Source organism: Ahaetulla prasina, chromosome 4, assembly GCF_028640845.1.
Source record: "Ahaetulla prasina isolate Xishuangbanna chromosome 4, ASM2864084v1, whole genome shotgun sequence".
Lineage (NCBI taxonomy): Eukaryota > Metazoa > Chordata > Lepidosauria > Squamata > Colubridae > Ahaetulla > Ahaetulla prasina.
In genome coordinates, this window is record NC_080542.1 from 143,086,585 (window position 1) to 143,100,302 (window position 13,718).

Below are 13,718 nucleotides of genomic sequence, written 5' to 3' on the forward strand. Positions count from 1 at the left end.
ATTGGTCTGTAGTTTCCTGGGTCTGTTTTTCTTCCTCTTTTTTTTTTTTTAAGATAAGATATAAAACTGGAATTTTGCAAATTCAAGTAATTATATAACTGCAACACTACCACATTCTGACGTAAAATTCAATTTTTCTATCTTAAAGCATCTCTCGCAATTGAAATACAATGAACGGTTTTATTAAAGACTTCCTTCTGTTTTTAAATCCTTAATGTTTGAAGATTTGTATATAGTTGCAAGCTGCTGTATTCATTTTTTTGCTATTAGAATTGTTATTTCAAGTTTACTCCCTCCCCCGCTTCCCTCCAACTTCCTGGAGTGCTTTATCTGAAATAATATTGTGTTTTCCATCCAATAGCTTCTTCCCTTAGCGGAAACAAAGACTCAATCTACAGTCTTGCTATGAATCAGATGGGAACAGTAATTGTGTCCGGGTCCACGGAAAAGGTAAACACAATTTAAGCAGCTTATCCCCACAGGATGAAATGAATGGCTGAAATGATTACTAATAGAGTTTGTGTACAGCTATGGAACAAATTTAGGAGCCCTCTTCTGCAGTATAAAAGGAAAAATCATCCATCTGTATGGTAGAGGTGGTTTGTTGTAGCAGGGGTTCCCAACCTTGGAAACTTTAAGCCTGGTGGACTTCAACTCCCAGAATTCCCCAGCCAGCTTTGGGAGTTGAAGTCCTCCAGGCTTAAAGTTTCCAAGGTTGGAGACCCCTATAGGATCTTCCATTCTAATACAATATTCCTCGATTTACAATAGTAAGCCTCGGTGGTGCAGTGGTTAGAGTGCAGCACTGCAGGCTACTTCTGCTGACTGCCAGCTGACTGCAATTTGGCTGTTTGAATCTCAGCAGGCTCAAGGTTGACTCAACCTTCCATCCTCCCGAGGTGGGTCAAATGAGGACTCCAGATTGTTGGGGGCCATAGGCTGACTCTGTAAACCGCTTAGAGACGGCTGTCAAGCACTGTGAAGCGGTGTATAAGTCTTTAAGTGCTATTCTATTTAGTGACTGAACTTACAAAGACACTGAAAAAAATGATTTGTGACCATTTTTGGCACTTCTGACCATTGCAGCATCCCCATGGTCACGTGACCAAGTAGCAATAGCGCTTAGACTTATATACCGCTTTACAGTGCTTTTTACAGCCCTCTCTAAGCGGTTTACAGAGTCAGCATATTGCCCACAAACAATCTGGGTCCTCATTTACCCACCTCGGAAGGACGGAAGGCTGAGTCAATCTTGAGCCCGTCAGGATTGAACTGCTGGAGTGAGCAGTGAGTTAGACCTACAGTACTGCATTCTAACCACTGCGCCATCATGGCGCTCTCAAAATTCAGATGCTTGGCAACTGAACATATTTTCACACTTAACAACCGTTGCACCATCCCTATGGTCACGTGATCAAAATCCAGCCCCTTAGCAACTGGCTCCTATTTATGACGATTGCAGTATCCTGAAATCATGTGATCACCTTTTGCGAACTTACAGGAAGCAAAGTCAGTGGAGAAGCCAGGTTCACGTAACAACCATGTTACTGACTTAACTGTAGTGATTCATTTAGCAACCGTGGCAAGAAAAGTTGTAAAATGGGGCAGAATTCACTCAACAAATATCTCGCTTAGCAACAGAAATTTTGGGCTCCAAAATTGTGATTGTAAGTTGAGGACTACCTTTAGTTTAAGTTGCTGTTTCCTTTGGACTTCCTTGTATGTGCTCTCTTTCCATTTTGACCAGCAGATAATGCATTGAGTTAATGAGACAAACAATAGGGAACTCTCTTCAGACATGTATGACTAAAGTTCTGTCTTATCAGGAAAAAAACCCCATAAAGGACCAGATAACTTAAATACAAGGATTCCAAGTTTATAGTTTTGGAGCAGTGGCATCTACATTCCATAAATAAACATAAATGTAAGCAATTTCTGATCAAATAACCCTGGGCTTGCTATAACCATATTATGCAACAATTGCATTTGACTCAGTCAAATAGACTATTGATCTGGTCCATCACTGGAACAAGATACATTGTAATAAAAGAGGATATCCTATTTTCCAGTATTGCTGCTTTTGTCTGCATGTCTTCAGTGTAACCATTGTGAGGAAAGACCATAACAGTAGAACAGTATTTTGTAAGCTGCAGGCATCAGGTCAGTTTCTAGATTTTCAGGATAGAGCTGAGAGGAAAAAAAAGTTTGATATGTTCACAGGCTGCAATACATGTTTGCCATAAGAGTGTTCCAACCTTAGCAACTTTTAAGATGTGTGGACTTCAAGTCCCAGAATTCCCTAGCTGGGAAACTCCTGGTACAGTTTTATAACGCAATGTAAGGAACAAAGCTTATTCTAGAATTTTTGTTGTTCATAAGTTCTTGTTTTCTCCTTGTCAGCTCCATCTCCCCACCAAACCGAACTGTGTTATACTGACATATATGTGGCTGATTTGGTTGGGTGAGGATAATGTGTAGATATATAAAACTATAACAAAGAACCATTTACTTAAAAAAAAATCAGTCTGACTGTTCTCCAGGGTAAATATTATTTTTCTAAAAGATCTAAGCCTTAAGGGTTTTGATATAAGTATCATTTTATAGTACTAATATTAATGTGAATGGCTTTTGAAAACTGATTTCAAGCAATGTAAGACATATATGAATTTAATACCGTTATAGAAGTGGTACCAATTTTATTTTTCTAACAGGTTTTAAGAGTATGGGACCCAAGAACCTGTGCAAAACTTATGAAACTCAAGGGACACACGGACAACGTTAAAGCTTTGCTACTGAACAGAGATGGTACACAGGTATGTTTTTAATATACTTCCATCAGTTCCTTGGCTTCCATTTTGTAATATTTTCTTCATCCAATTAGACCTACTTCAGTAACATACTTCCAATTTCTTAAGCAAAAATTACATTTAAATCCACTATTATATTTTAAATCTTATTGAGTATCCTGAACTGAATTGCATATTTAACACCTATGCATTGTGAGCATTTTTTACAGAGCCAGTAAACAAGACTGGCATTTTAAGTCGAGTGTCAAACACGAATGGATCAAACTGGATGAGTATTTCATTTTAATGACAAATGTAATATAGTCAATGTAGCTTTTAATCATTTAGTTTTGTGTTTCACAACCTTGGCAGTTTTAAGATATGGGAATTTCAATTCCCAGAATTTCCCTACTAGTCGTGCTAGCTGAGGAATTCTGGGTGTTGAAGTTCATGCTTCCTAAACTCGCCAAAGTTAAGAAACAGTTGAAATATCATCAAGCACTTCCGTTGGCCAAAAGATGGCTTTTGTCTGTAGCTTTGTGCATAAAATTGGGTGTAGCATTTTTTTAAACTCTCATTCTTACAGTGTCTTTCTGGAAGTTCCGATGGAACTATCCGACTCTGGTCACTTGGTCAGCAGAGATGTATAGCCACATACAGAGTCCACGATGAAGGCGTATGGGCACTTCAAGTCAATGAAGCTTTCACTCATGTTTATTCGGGTGGAAGAGACAGAAAGATATACTGTACAGATTTACGAAACCCTGATATCCGTGTGCTTATTTGTGAAGAAAAGGCACCCGTTCTTAAGGTAATATTTTTCTAAAGATCTTCTTCAAGATTGGAGAATTGACCATGTTTTCATTCTTTGGCATGCTTTTGACTGTCCAGAAGATTGTTGGAGAAATACATAATATAATTTTACCCTTCTTACTGTTGTATCTTATATTTGTATTGACTTATATGTGGCCTTTACTATTAATGAAATGATTGCCTTTCCCTAGAAACTCTGCAGAGGGAATTGCCTGGATAACTGAATCAGACATCCAGTTACGAGATCACTGTTATACCTCCATGAAAGTTTTATTTATAATTACATATGTTGTGTCTATATAGAATAGAATAACAGGGTTGGAAGGGACCTTAGAGGTCTTCTAGTCAAATTCCCTGCTTAGGCAGGAAACCCTACACCACTTCAGACAAATAGTTATCCAACATCTTTTTAAAAACTTATATATTTATAATATATCTATATATCTATACATATATATATGTATGTGTGTGTGTGTGTGTGTGTGTGTGTATATATATATATATATATATATATATCTGTGTGTGTGTGTGTATGTATGAAACAAGTGTGTGTGTGTGTGTGTGTGTGTTCGTAGGTTTTCACAGGTATAAGCATGTAGGTCTTGGCATATTTGGGTCTTTTTCCATGTGTGTGTGTGTGTGTTTTTTGTGTGTGTGTATATATATTGTTTTCTGAGGTTTTCGCGGGTGTTTGTATGTAGGTCTTTGGTTATTCAGGTTTTCTCCCACGTAAAATTGGAAGTGTCTTGGCGACGTTTCGACGAAGTCTCATTCGTCATCTTCAGGCTTCAAGCCTGAAGATGACAAATGAGACTTCGTCGAAACGTCGCCAAGACACTTCCAATTTTACGTGGGAGAAAACCGGAATAACCAAAGACCTACATATATATATATATATATATGTATGTATGTATGTATGTATGTATGTATGTATGTATGTATGTATATATATATATGTATATATGTATGTATGTATATATGTGTATATATATATATATATATATACATATATATATATTGGACACACAAGGAATTTGTCTTGGTGGATATGCTCTCAGTGTACGTAAAAGAAAAGAAAAGATACCTTCATCAAAGTACAACACTTACAACACTTAATGATAGTCATAAAAGGGCCACAAGCCATAAAAGGGCCATCGTCCCCCAACCTGCTTTAGACTAAGACGAAAAGTCCTACAGGAAGACAGTGACAAAGTACGTCCATATCCTTGCCAAGAATGCTACATGGGTATACCCAAGTTGGCATCATGTCAGGTTCATCTGGAATGATCTTTCCCTCTTGGTGCATTGTTTCGTTGTGGTACCTAAGGAGGAAGAACGTCCTGTGAAAAGAACCTAAAGCTAAATCACAGGATTCTCTTATCGTCTGAAGGAATCTTATATCTGCATTTAAGTGTGCATCATTTTCTAGGGAATTGCATTGTTTTCTAAGAAAATGCTCTTGAGAAGCGTTCCATTCTAAGATATGGATTTTCCTTTCTTCTTTAGATGGAACTTGATCGATCCGCTGATCCTCCCCCAGCACTGTGGGTTGCAACGACAAAGTCTTCTGTGAACAAATGGGTATGAAGTGTGTTGCAATCATATTTCAATCTACATTTTTAAAATTTACATCTTCATTTGTCACTCACTCCTGGAGCAAAATGCTGTTTGAATATTTATTTGCTCTTAAGGAAAAAAATATTAGTCGCGATTGAAAATAATTAGGTTCCCTCTAATACATTATTCATTTTGAATGAATTAGAGACTTTCATAAGGTTCATTAAAGGGGAAGATTGTTTTGTGAGTCTTGGGTAAATTACAGGTAGGCCTCGACTTATGACCACAATTGAGCCAAAATTTCCATTGCCAAGCAAGACAGTTAGTTTTGCCCCATTTTATGACCATTCTTGCCGCAGTTCAGTGAATCGCAGTTGTAAAGTTGTAAAAAATGATTGTTAAGGGAATTTGGCTTCTCCATTGACTTTCCTTGTCTAAAAGTCACAAAAGGGGATCACATGATCCTAGGACATTGCAACCGTCATAAATATGAGTTAGTTGCCAAGCATCTGAATTTTTATCATGTGACCATGGAGTTGTAATTGTGAAAAACAGTCATAAGTCACTTTTTCAGTGATGGTGTACTTCAGACCATCACTAAATGATATGTTATAAATTGAGGACACCTGTCAATTCCTTGTAGGAATGGAAAAAATATAGAAACACATGTTCCTACTGGATAATTTACTTAAAGGATACTCCCTTGGTTTTTCATCTCCCTCCACTTTCTTTTTCAGAATTTGAAAGGAATTCACAACTTTAGAGCATCAGGTGATTATGACAATGACTGTTCTAACCCAATCACACCCCTGTGTACACAACCGGATCAAGTTATCAAAGGTGAGATTATTATTTGAGACATTTTTTTTCCCGAGCTGTTAATTTAATGCTGGCAGGGATACAAATAAATAGTATATAAAATTTACAAAATTAGTTTGCGTATCATTTGGGGCACTGTGATATCCTGCAGTTCAGCAGTTGTTAAGTAAAACAGCTTAGCCCAAAGGGGAAGAAGGACTAAGAAAGTACCCCAACATTGCCCCATCTTATCTCTCTTTGTTATAAAGCAAGTGTCGTGTCCCACTCCCACTCCGACGAACGAGTCAAGAAAGTCCGTAACAAACTTGGCAACGAAGCCTTTGCAGCTTGCCAAGTTCCTTCGAGGTTTATCAGGGCAGGCAGGAGTCCAAGTTGTGACTTCAGCAATAGGGTCTGGTACCAGCAAACTATATAAGACTTTGCTTGACTCAAGGTTGGAATGCCAAAAGCAGGTCCTATAAAGATATAGGCTGTGGGATGTGGCTCCATGACTCAGCCTACCCCTCCCTTCCTTTATATAGGCTGTGGGATGTGGCTCCATGATTCAAGCCTGCCCCTCCCTTCCTTCTGCTGGCATCGCCTCTCAGATCTCCAGAAGTGAGGATCCTCTCACATTGAATTGTCTTCAGCTGGATCTGCCATCTGGGAAAGGGAGGGGTCAGAAGGAGTAGGCCTGAGCAATTCCAATACCTGGCTGGCTTCCTGCTCTGACAGCTGAGCCAAAGGAACGAACACACACGCTGTATGAGTGAGATTTATTGGGCTACTCCTTTCACTCCTGGAATCCTCTTGGGCATGGGGCCAGGGCCAGGGGCTGGAGGCATGACAGGCCGTTCATCTTCATTATCAGTCTGATAACAGGCCCGGTTGGAGACAGGAGGGGCCCAGCTGAGGGGAGGAGGGAGGACGAGTCACAACAGCAAGGCTCTCCAAACTTGGTAACTTTAAGTCTTGTGAACTTCAACTCCCAGAATTCTGGGAATTAAAGTTCACAAGTGATAAAATTTCCCAAGTTTGAAAAACCCTGGTATAGAGGAGAGAAAGAGAGAAAATCTCAGGCGTTGCAGAACTTTTATTATATTCAACAAGAATAAACAGGCGTCTGTGTGGAATCTAACATAGTTTCTTAACCCGGCCTTCTTGAAGTGTTGTTATTAGGATTAAATAAAAATAAATAGAAAGCTGGGAAAATAAAGATACTCCATTCCAGAGCTCTTTGAAATAATGATTTGCAAGAGCTTTTAGCCAGATCTGTTTTATACTGTAATGACTATTGAATGGCCATCTTTTCCTCCTCATGTTTACCTCACGTTTACCTGAGCCACCGGAGAAGGGAGGGAGGGTATTATACACCCCGTCTCCATCCATCTGGTGAGACCAAGACGAAGGACCTTCACCATGGTGGCTCCTTCCCTTGGAACATTATCAGAGATAATCATCATCATCATCATCTTTGGGTCTTTGTATGTTAAGTGAATTTTGTTGTATGGGTATACTGAGTTTATACATACAGTGACAATAAAGTTATTATTATTTTTTTCAAAAAAAGGTAAGATTGGCCTCCACTCTGAGACTTTTTCAAAAGGCCCTGAAGATACTGTTTCGCTAGCAGGCTGGGAATCCCTAAGTGATACAGAGCCCATTGTTCTGATTGTTGTCACCCCAGAGGCTGGGGATTGATTGGGTGTTGTATTGTGGTTTTATTGCTATAAGTTGCCCAGAATCAATGTGAGTGGGTTGGGTACATAAATTTTCTAAATAAATAAATAAACACTGTATTTTTCTTTTTAAATGGAAAAAGTCAGGAATCTTGACTTTTGACATACCATTTGACATACCAAATGATGGAAACACCAAATCTTTTGAAGCAACCCCACTATTCCTTCTTTCTGTGGTACCAGAACATTACAGGGGAATGTAAGATGAAAAAAATGTAATTTATACTCCCGAGTTTTTCTTACTGGGAAATGCCATATTTTATGTATGTATTCTGAATGTCAAATTGCATGGATTACATGATTCACCTTTGCGGCCTCTTTCCTAGGGGGTGCGAGTATCATTCAGTGCCACATTCTCAACGACAAGCGACATATACTAACCAAAGACACAAACAACAACGTGGCATATTGGGATGTATTGAAGGTCAGTGAAAATAGTAGCTTAAATATATGTGATTTGGGCATTTAAAAACCTCTTCCTTGTTCCTTGTCCTTTTAATCCTTTGGAACAGGGGTGGGGAACTATGGCCCCTTTATGACTTTTGGACTTCAACACCTGAGCATACTGGCTCGGGAATTCTGGGAGTTGAAGTCCACAGGTCATAAAGGGGCCATAATTCCCCACCTCTTCTTTAGAACAAAAACCAGTTGGCAGTATCTGTCTAATGGAGGCTAGAGTTCCTATAGCACTCATGATTTAAATTACCAAACTTGCCACTTGTCATTTCTGACTCTGTTTCTTAAGAGCCATTTCCAGATCTAAAAATTATTCCTTTGCCTAAAACGTATTGTATGCTTATATCTAATAAGCATATATTTTAAAACACGTAACCGTGCAGTTGCTTTTGCAGCCAATACTTATAACTACTTATAACAACTTATCCAACCATTAACTATAATAGTTTTTTTTAAGAAAGATCCCTGGTAGGGTATTTTTCTTATTTACAGCATGCTGGCTGGAGAATTTTGGAAGTTTACCCTTTAAGATGGGTGAAGTCCACCTGTCTTAAAATTGCCAAAGTTGGACACCTCTGATTTACAGTGAGCTGTCCTAAGAGCTCCTTCCAGTTTTGTGAAACATTTTGGTAGATTAAATAGAAAATTAGCCAACTTTGAGTCAACTACTCCGTTGGGAACAAATTAATATTTTATTCTAATCTTAATATATAAATTACTACAGTGTATATTATACTATATATTTATACTATGCTAGATACTATGTATATGGTAATCTATAAGATTTGTTTGGCTTTCTCATATTTAGGCATGTAAAGTAGAAGATCTTGGAAAAATGGACTTTGAAGAAGAAATTAAGAAAAGATTCAAAATGGTGTATGTACCAAACTGGTTTTCAGTAGACTTAAAAACTGGGGTAAGGCACATTTTTAATAACCATTTCAGATGAGAATATGCTACTTTACTGTTTAATTATTCTATTCCATTCCTATAGAGCTCGGTGTAATAATCATGGCTCCCCTTCCCATATTTTATTCAGACAATGTGCTATGAAACTTAAAATAATGCTCGGTAACAAGTATACTGAATAGGAATGAGTATAATATCCCTTAGTCTCAGACCTCTGATATCTGCCTGTGTAATTTTTTTAAACTCAAAACACATAATGGAGTATATGTGGAGAATGAAGCAAACTAGATAAGAAAATGACTTATTTCCTAGAACTAAACAATCCTATTACATGATCAGAACAAGAAAAATCATTTATATACACTTTGGTATTGTAACCAGAATAACAATTTTCATTCAAAAAATATTTCTTTGGACTTCAGTGAAATCTAGCAGTAAACACAAGTTTTATTCAGTATCCTATTCAGGTTAAAATAGATCTATAATAAAATGAAGAAAGTATATTGTTATTTGCTTATAATTGCTGTCAAATCGGACAGGGTTTTCTGCCAATAAAACAGTCCCACCTAATGGCCTTTTTTTTTTTTGGCAGATGTTAACTATCACCTTAGATGAGAGTGATTGCTTTGCAGCTTGGGTCTCAGCCAAAGATGCTGGGTTTAGCAGTCCAGATGGATCTGATCCAAAATGTGAGTGTGTTGCCTTAATATCATTTTTCTGAATTTTCTGAATTTAGGCTTCTTCTTTGTGTTGGCTGATTAGACTAGAATTGGTCAACTGGTATACAGCTCATTCAATTTTCAGGAATCAGTCTCTGAACTGGAACAAACTTGATGGACGGTTTTTTTTAATAGTTTGGAAACAATATTCCAAACTTTTAAACAGTTCAGTTTGTAGACTTAATGGTTTCAACCATTATTGAAAGCCTCTTCTAAACTTTTTACCTTTGTAATAAGGATAAATTAATAATAATAATAATAATAATAATAATAATAATAATAATAATAATAATAATAATAATAATAATAATAATAATAATAATTATTATTATTATTATTATTATTATTATTTAATTTAATTTAATTTTTATACCGCCCTTCTCCCGAAGGACTCAGGGAGGCAAATAAACAGGCAAATAAAATAATACAATATATTACAATAAAACACATTTTAAAAAACTTATTCAAAATAGCCTAAATTTAAAATACCGTACAAAATATAAAAAATAAACCCCAATAAAATCCATATTTAAAAACCCCATTTGAGGCTTAGATGGCAAAACTACTTTAGACGCCAGCGAAGGCTTGGAGATGTCAAGGAACTGAATGTTTCAGTAGCTACAGGTAGTTCTCAATTTACAACAGTTCATTTAATGACCATTCAGCAGCGCTGAAAAAAGGGACTTAGAATTTTTTTTCACATTTACAACCATTGCACCATCCCTATGGTCATGTGATCAAAATTCAGCCTCTTGGCAACTGGGTTATATTTATGATGGTTGCAGTGTCTCAGGGTCATGTGATCCCCTTTTGCAACCTTCTGGCAAGCAAAGTCCATGGGAAAGCCAGATTCACTTAACAACCCTGTGACTAACTGAACGACTGCAGTGATTCACTTTACAACGGTGGCAAGAAGAGTCGTGAAACGGGGCAAAGCTCACTTAACCAATGTCTCAGCAACAGAAACGTTGCACTCAATTGTGATCGTAAGTCAAGGACTACCTGTATTCTGTGGGACAGCAGGTCTGCTTTTGAAAAAATCCCAGAGGTTGATATAGCTATGTTCAATAGCAGTATCACCCTGAATTGTTTATAATTAGTCATGCATTTTTTACTTCCTTTGTATCTCAATACACAGTGAACCTCGGGGGGCTTCTGCTGCAGGCTCTGTTAGAATACTGGCCTAGAACCCACATCAATCCCATGGATGAAGAAGAAAATGAGATGAATCATGGTGAGCTCCTCTTTCTTCAACCCTGCGGGACTGGCACATTTCCGGTCTGTATTTCAAGCCGGCATTCGGTAACTCCTTCCTGTGTTTACAGAAAGCACTGGTGTTTTATTTTACAAAACAACCCATGTGGATCAGTGCCCGTACTTCCTAAAGTGATGGCAAGATGGGCGGTATATAAATTTGATAAAGGTAAAGGTAAAGGTTCCCCTCGCATATATGTGCTAGTCGTTCCCGACTCTAGGGGGCGGTGATCATCTCCGTTTCAAAGCCAAAGAGCCAGCGCTGTCCGAAGATGTCTCCGTGGTCATGTGGCCGGCATGACTCAACACCAAAGGCGCACGGAACACTGTTTCCTTCCCACCAAAGGTGGTCCCTATTTTTTCTATTTGCATTTTTACGTGCTTTCGAAACTGCTAGGTTGGCAGAAGCTGGGACAAGTAACGGGAGCTCACCCCGTTACACGGCAGCACTAGGGATTCGAACCGCCGAGCTGCCGACCTTTCGATCGACAAGCTCAACGTCCTAGCCCCTGAGCCACCATGTCCCTTTCAATAAAGATATACATACATAAATACATACATACATATTCCTGGGATAGTAATGTATATCTTGGACTGGCTTTTTTTTTAAAAAAAATCGAACCACTATGGGACAGCATCATCTAAGGCAGCAATCCCCAACCTTTTGGGCACTAGGGACTAGTTTGAACCCGTCCCTGATTGGGGGCCCTGATGGACGGGGGATGGGGGGCATGGTTTGGTATGCTATCCAGATCCCGCATATATGCAGATGAAGCTTTGGTCACTTGTGTTGACCAGTTCATAACAGGCTGCGGACCGGTTACAGGTTCAGGGACCCCTCATCTAAGGCAGTTAAAGTTCTTAAACTTTTTGCTGTCTGCACCCATTCTCGCTTTTAATTATGGAGGATCCCCAAAGAGCTTTTGCTTGTGTAAGGGATGGTGGTGATGATGTCATCCATTCAGTCATGTCCGACTCTTGGTGATTCTATGGACCAAGAGTCAGATATGACTGAATGGAGAAATTGGATGTGGATAAGCATATGTTATATTTATCTATAATTATCCTACTAATTCTTAGTAGGATAGGATATCTCCAATCCTACTAAAAATTGGAACGATGCATTCCTATAGTATTCCCTTGGGGTGAAATCTACTTACCTTCTTTCCCGGTTTGGAAGTGTGTGTGCATGCATCACATGCATGTGCAGACCTTCTGCGCATGTGCAAAACCTTGTGCGCATTCACAGAAGGTAAAAAAACACATTACTTCCTGGTTAAAACCAGGCAGTAGTGACACCCAGGCGGGTGGGTGGAGCTTCATTCCACCATTGCTACCGGATCGCCGAACTACCAGCCACGATCGCTACCGAATTGCACGATCCGGTCCGATCTGGGAGCATTTCACCCCTGGTATTTACTTATTTAAATGAAATGGAATGTAGTCTGGAGTCCTAGAAGGGAGGAGCTCCTTTTCAGAGAGCAATGAGACATTGGCGCTTGGAATGATACTTGCTACATTTATTTCCATAAAATAAGAAGCCTGAGACAGACCTAACATATTAAGGCACGGGTATCCAACTCGCGGCGTCACATTACAGTCAAGTGACGTTTCGTGGTGTTTTTTCCATTCGTGGAGCTGGGGTGGGTGTGGCCTGTGCATGACGCATCCGTCCCACAAGCTGCCAGTTTGACAACCCTGGCTCAAGGTCACCAGCTGAGGAATCTCAGGCAGGCAGACAGTTCGCAAAATAGAGTACAAATGATTGGTGGACAATGGAAGTCCAGGGGGAGAAAGGATAAATTTTCCTATGCTGTTTTTGCACAAAATTGTTAGAACTGGTTTTTCTACTTCCGTAAACCACATGGAATCATCAGTAAAGTTATGCTCTTGGTAAAAAAAAAATGTCCTAGGCGTCTGATGCAGTGGGACAGTTGGCACTCTGCCATCATCACTACTTTTCATTGAAGTGTTGTTGTTAGTTGCGAAGTCTTGTCCGACGCATCGCGACCCCATGGACAACATTCCTCCAGGCCTTCCTGTCCTGAGTCCATTTAAGCTCATGCCTATGGCTTCAGTGACTCCATCCAGCCACCTCGTTCTCTGCCGTCCCTTTCTTCTTTTGCCCTCCATCGTTCTCAGCATGAGGCTCTTCTCCAGTGAGTCCTTCTTTCTCATTAGGTGGCCAAAGTATTTCAGTTTCATCTTCAGGATCTTCATTAAAGTAGACATATCCAATTCCTGCAACTGTTCTTCATATGTTTGAACCTTCAGTCCCCTAATCATCTTGGATTTAATATTTTAATTAAACATAAAAAGTAGATTTCACTGCAATAACAGGTCACGCTTTTGTCTTGAATTCAGTTCTTGTGTGGTCTTAATAACAACATGTCTTCTTCTTTGCCCATCTGGTAACAGTGAATGGTGAACAGGAGAACAGACTACAAAAAGGAAACGGCTACTTCCAAGTGCCGCCACACACACCCGTTATTTTTGGGGAGGCTGGAGGACGCACTTTGTTCAGGTACTGAAATTCTGTCAAGGAAGCTGGAGGGTCGGCGGTCATGTTGGGATGAATTTTTTTATCAAACCACTAGAGTTAAAGCTGTTGAAGAGAGCCTGTCTTTGGTAGGTAACGAACAGTTAGCCCTTGACTTAAGCAGAATTCATTTAGTGACCATTCAAAG

General features: G+C 39.0%; 1 protein-coding gene across 1 annotated transcript in view; it reads left to right on the forward strand.

Moving 5' to 3' along the window:
- The window catches only part of WDR48 (WD repeat domain 48), a 33,897-nt gene that overhangs the window by 11,942 nt on the left and 8,237 nt on the right, over positions 1–13,718 (forward strand). The window contains exons 6-15 of the mRNA XM_058184049.1: positions 362–450; positions 2,712–2,813; positions 3,373–3,597; positions 5,106–5,180; positions 5,894–5,996; positions 8,020–8,117; positions 8,958–9,065; positions 9,651–9,747; positions 10,916–11,011; positions 13,450–13,555. Of these exons, the coding sequence (XP_058040032.1) occupies positions 362–450; positions 2,712–2,813; positions 3,373–3,597; positions 5,106–5,180; positions 5,894–5,996; positions 8,020–8,117; positions 8,958–9,065; positions 9,651–9,747; positions 10,916–11,011; positions 13,450–13,555 (1,099 nt within the window). The remainder of the gene's footprint in view (positions 1–361; positions 451–2,711; positions 2,814–3,372; positions 3,598–5,105; positions 5,181–5,893; positions 5,997–8,019; positions 8,118–8,957; positions 9,066–9,650; positions 9,748–10,915; positions 11,012–13,449; positions 13,556–13,718) is intronic.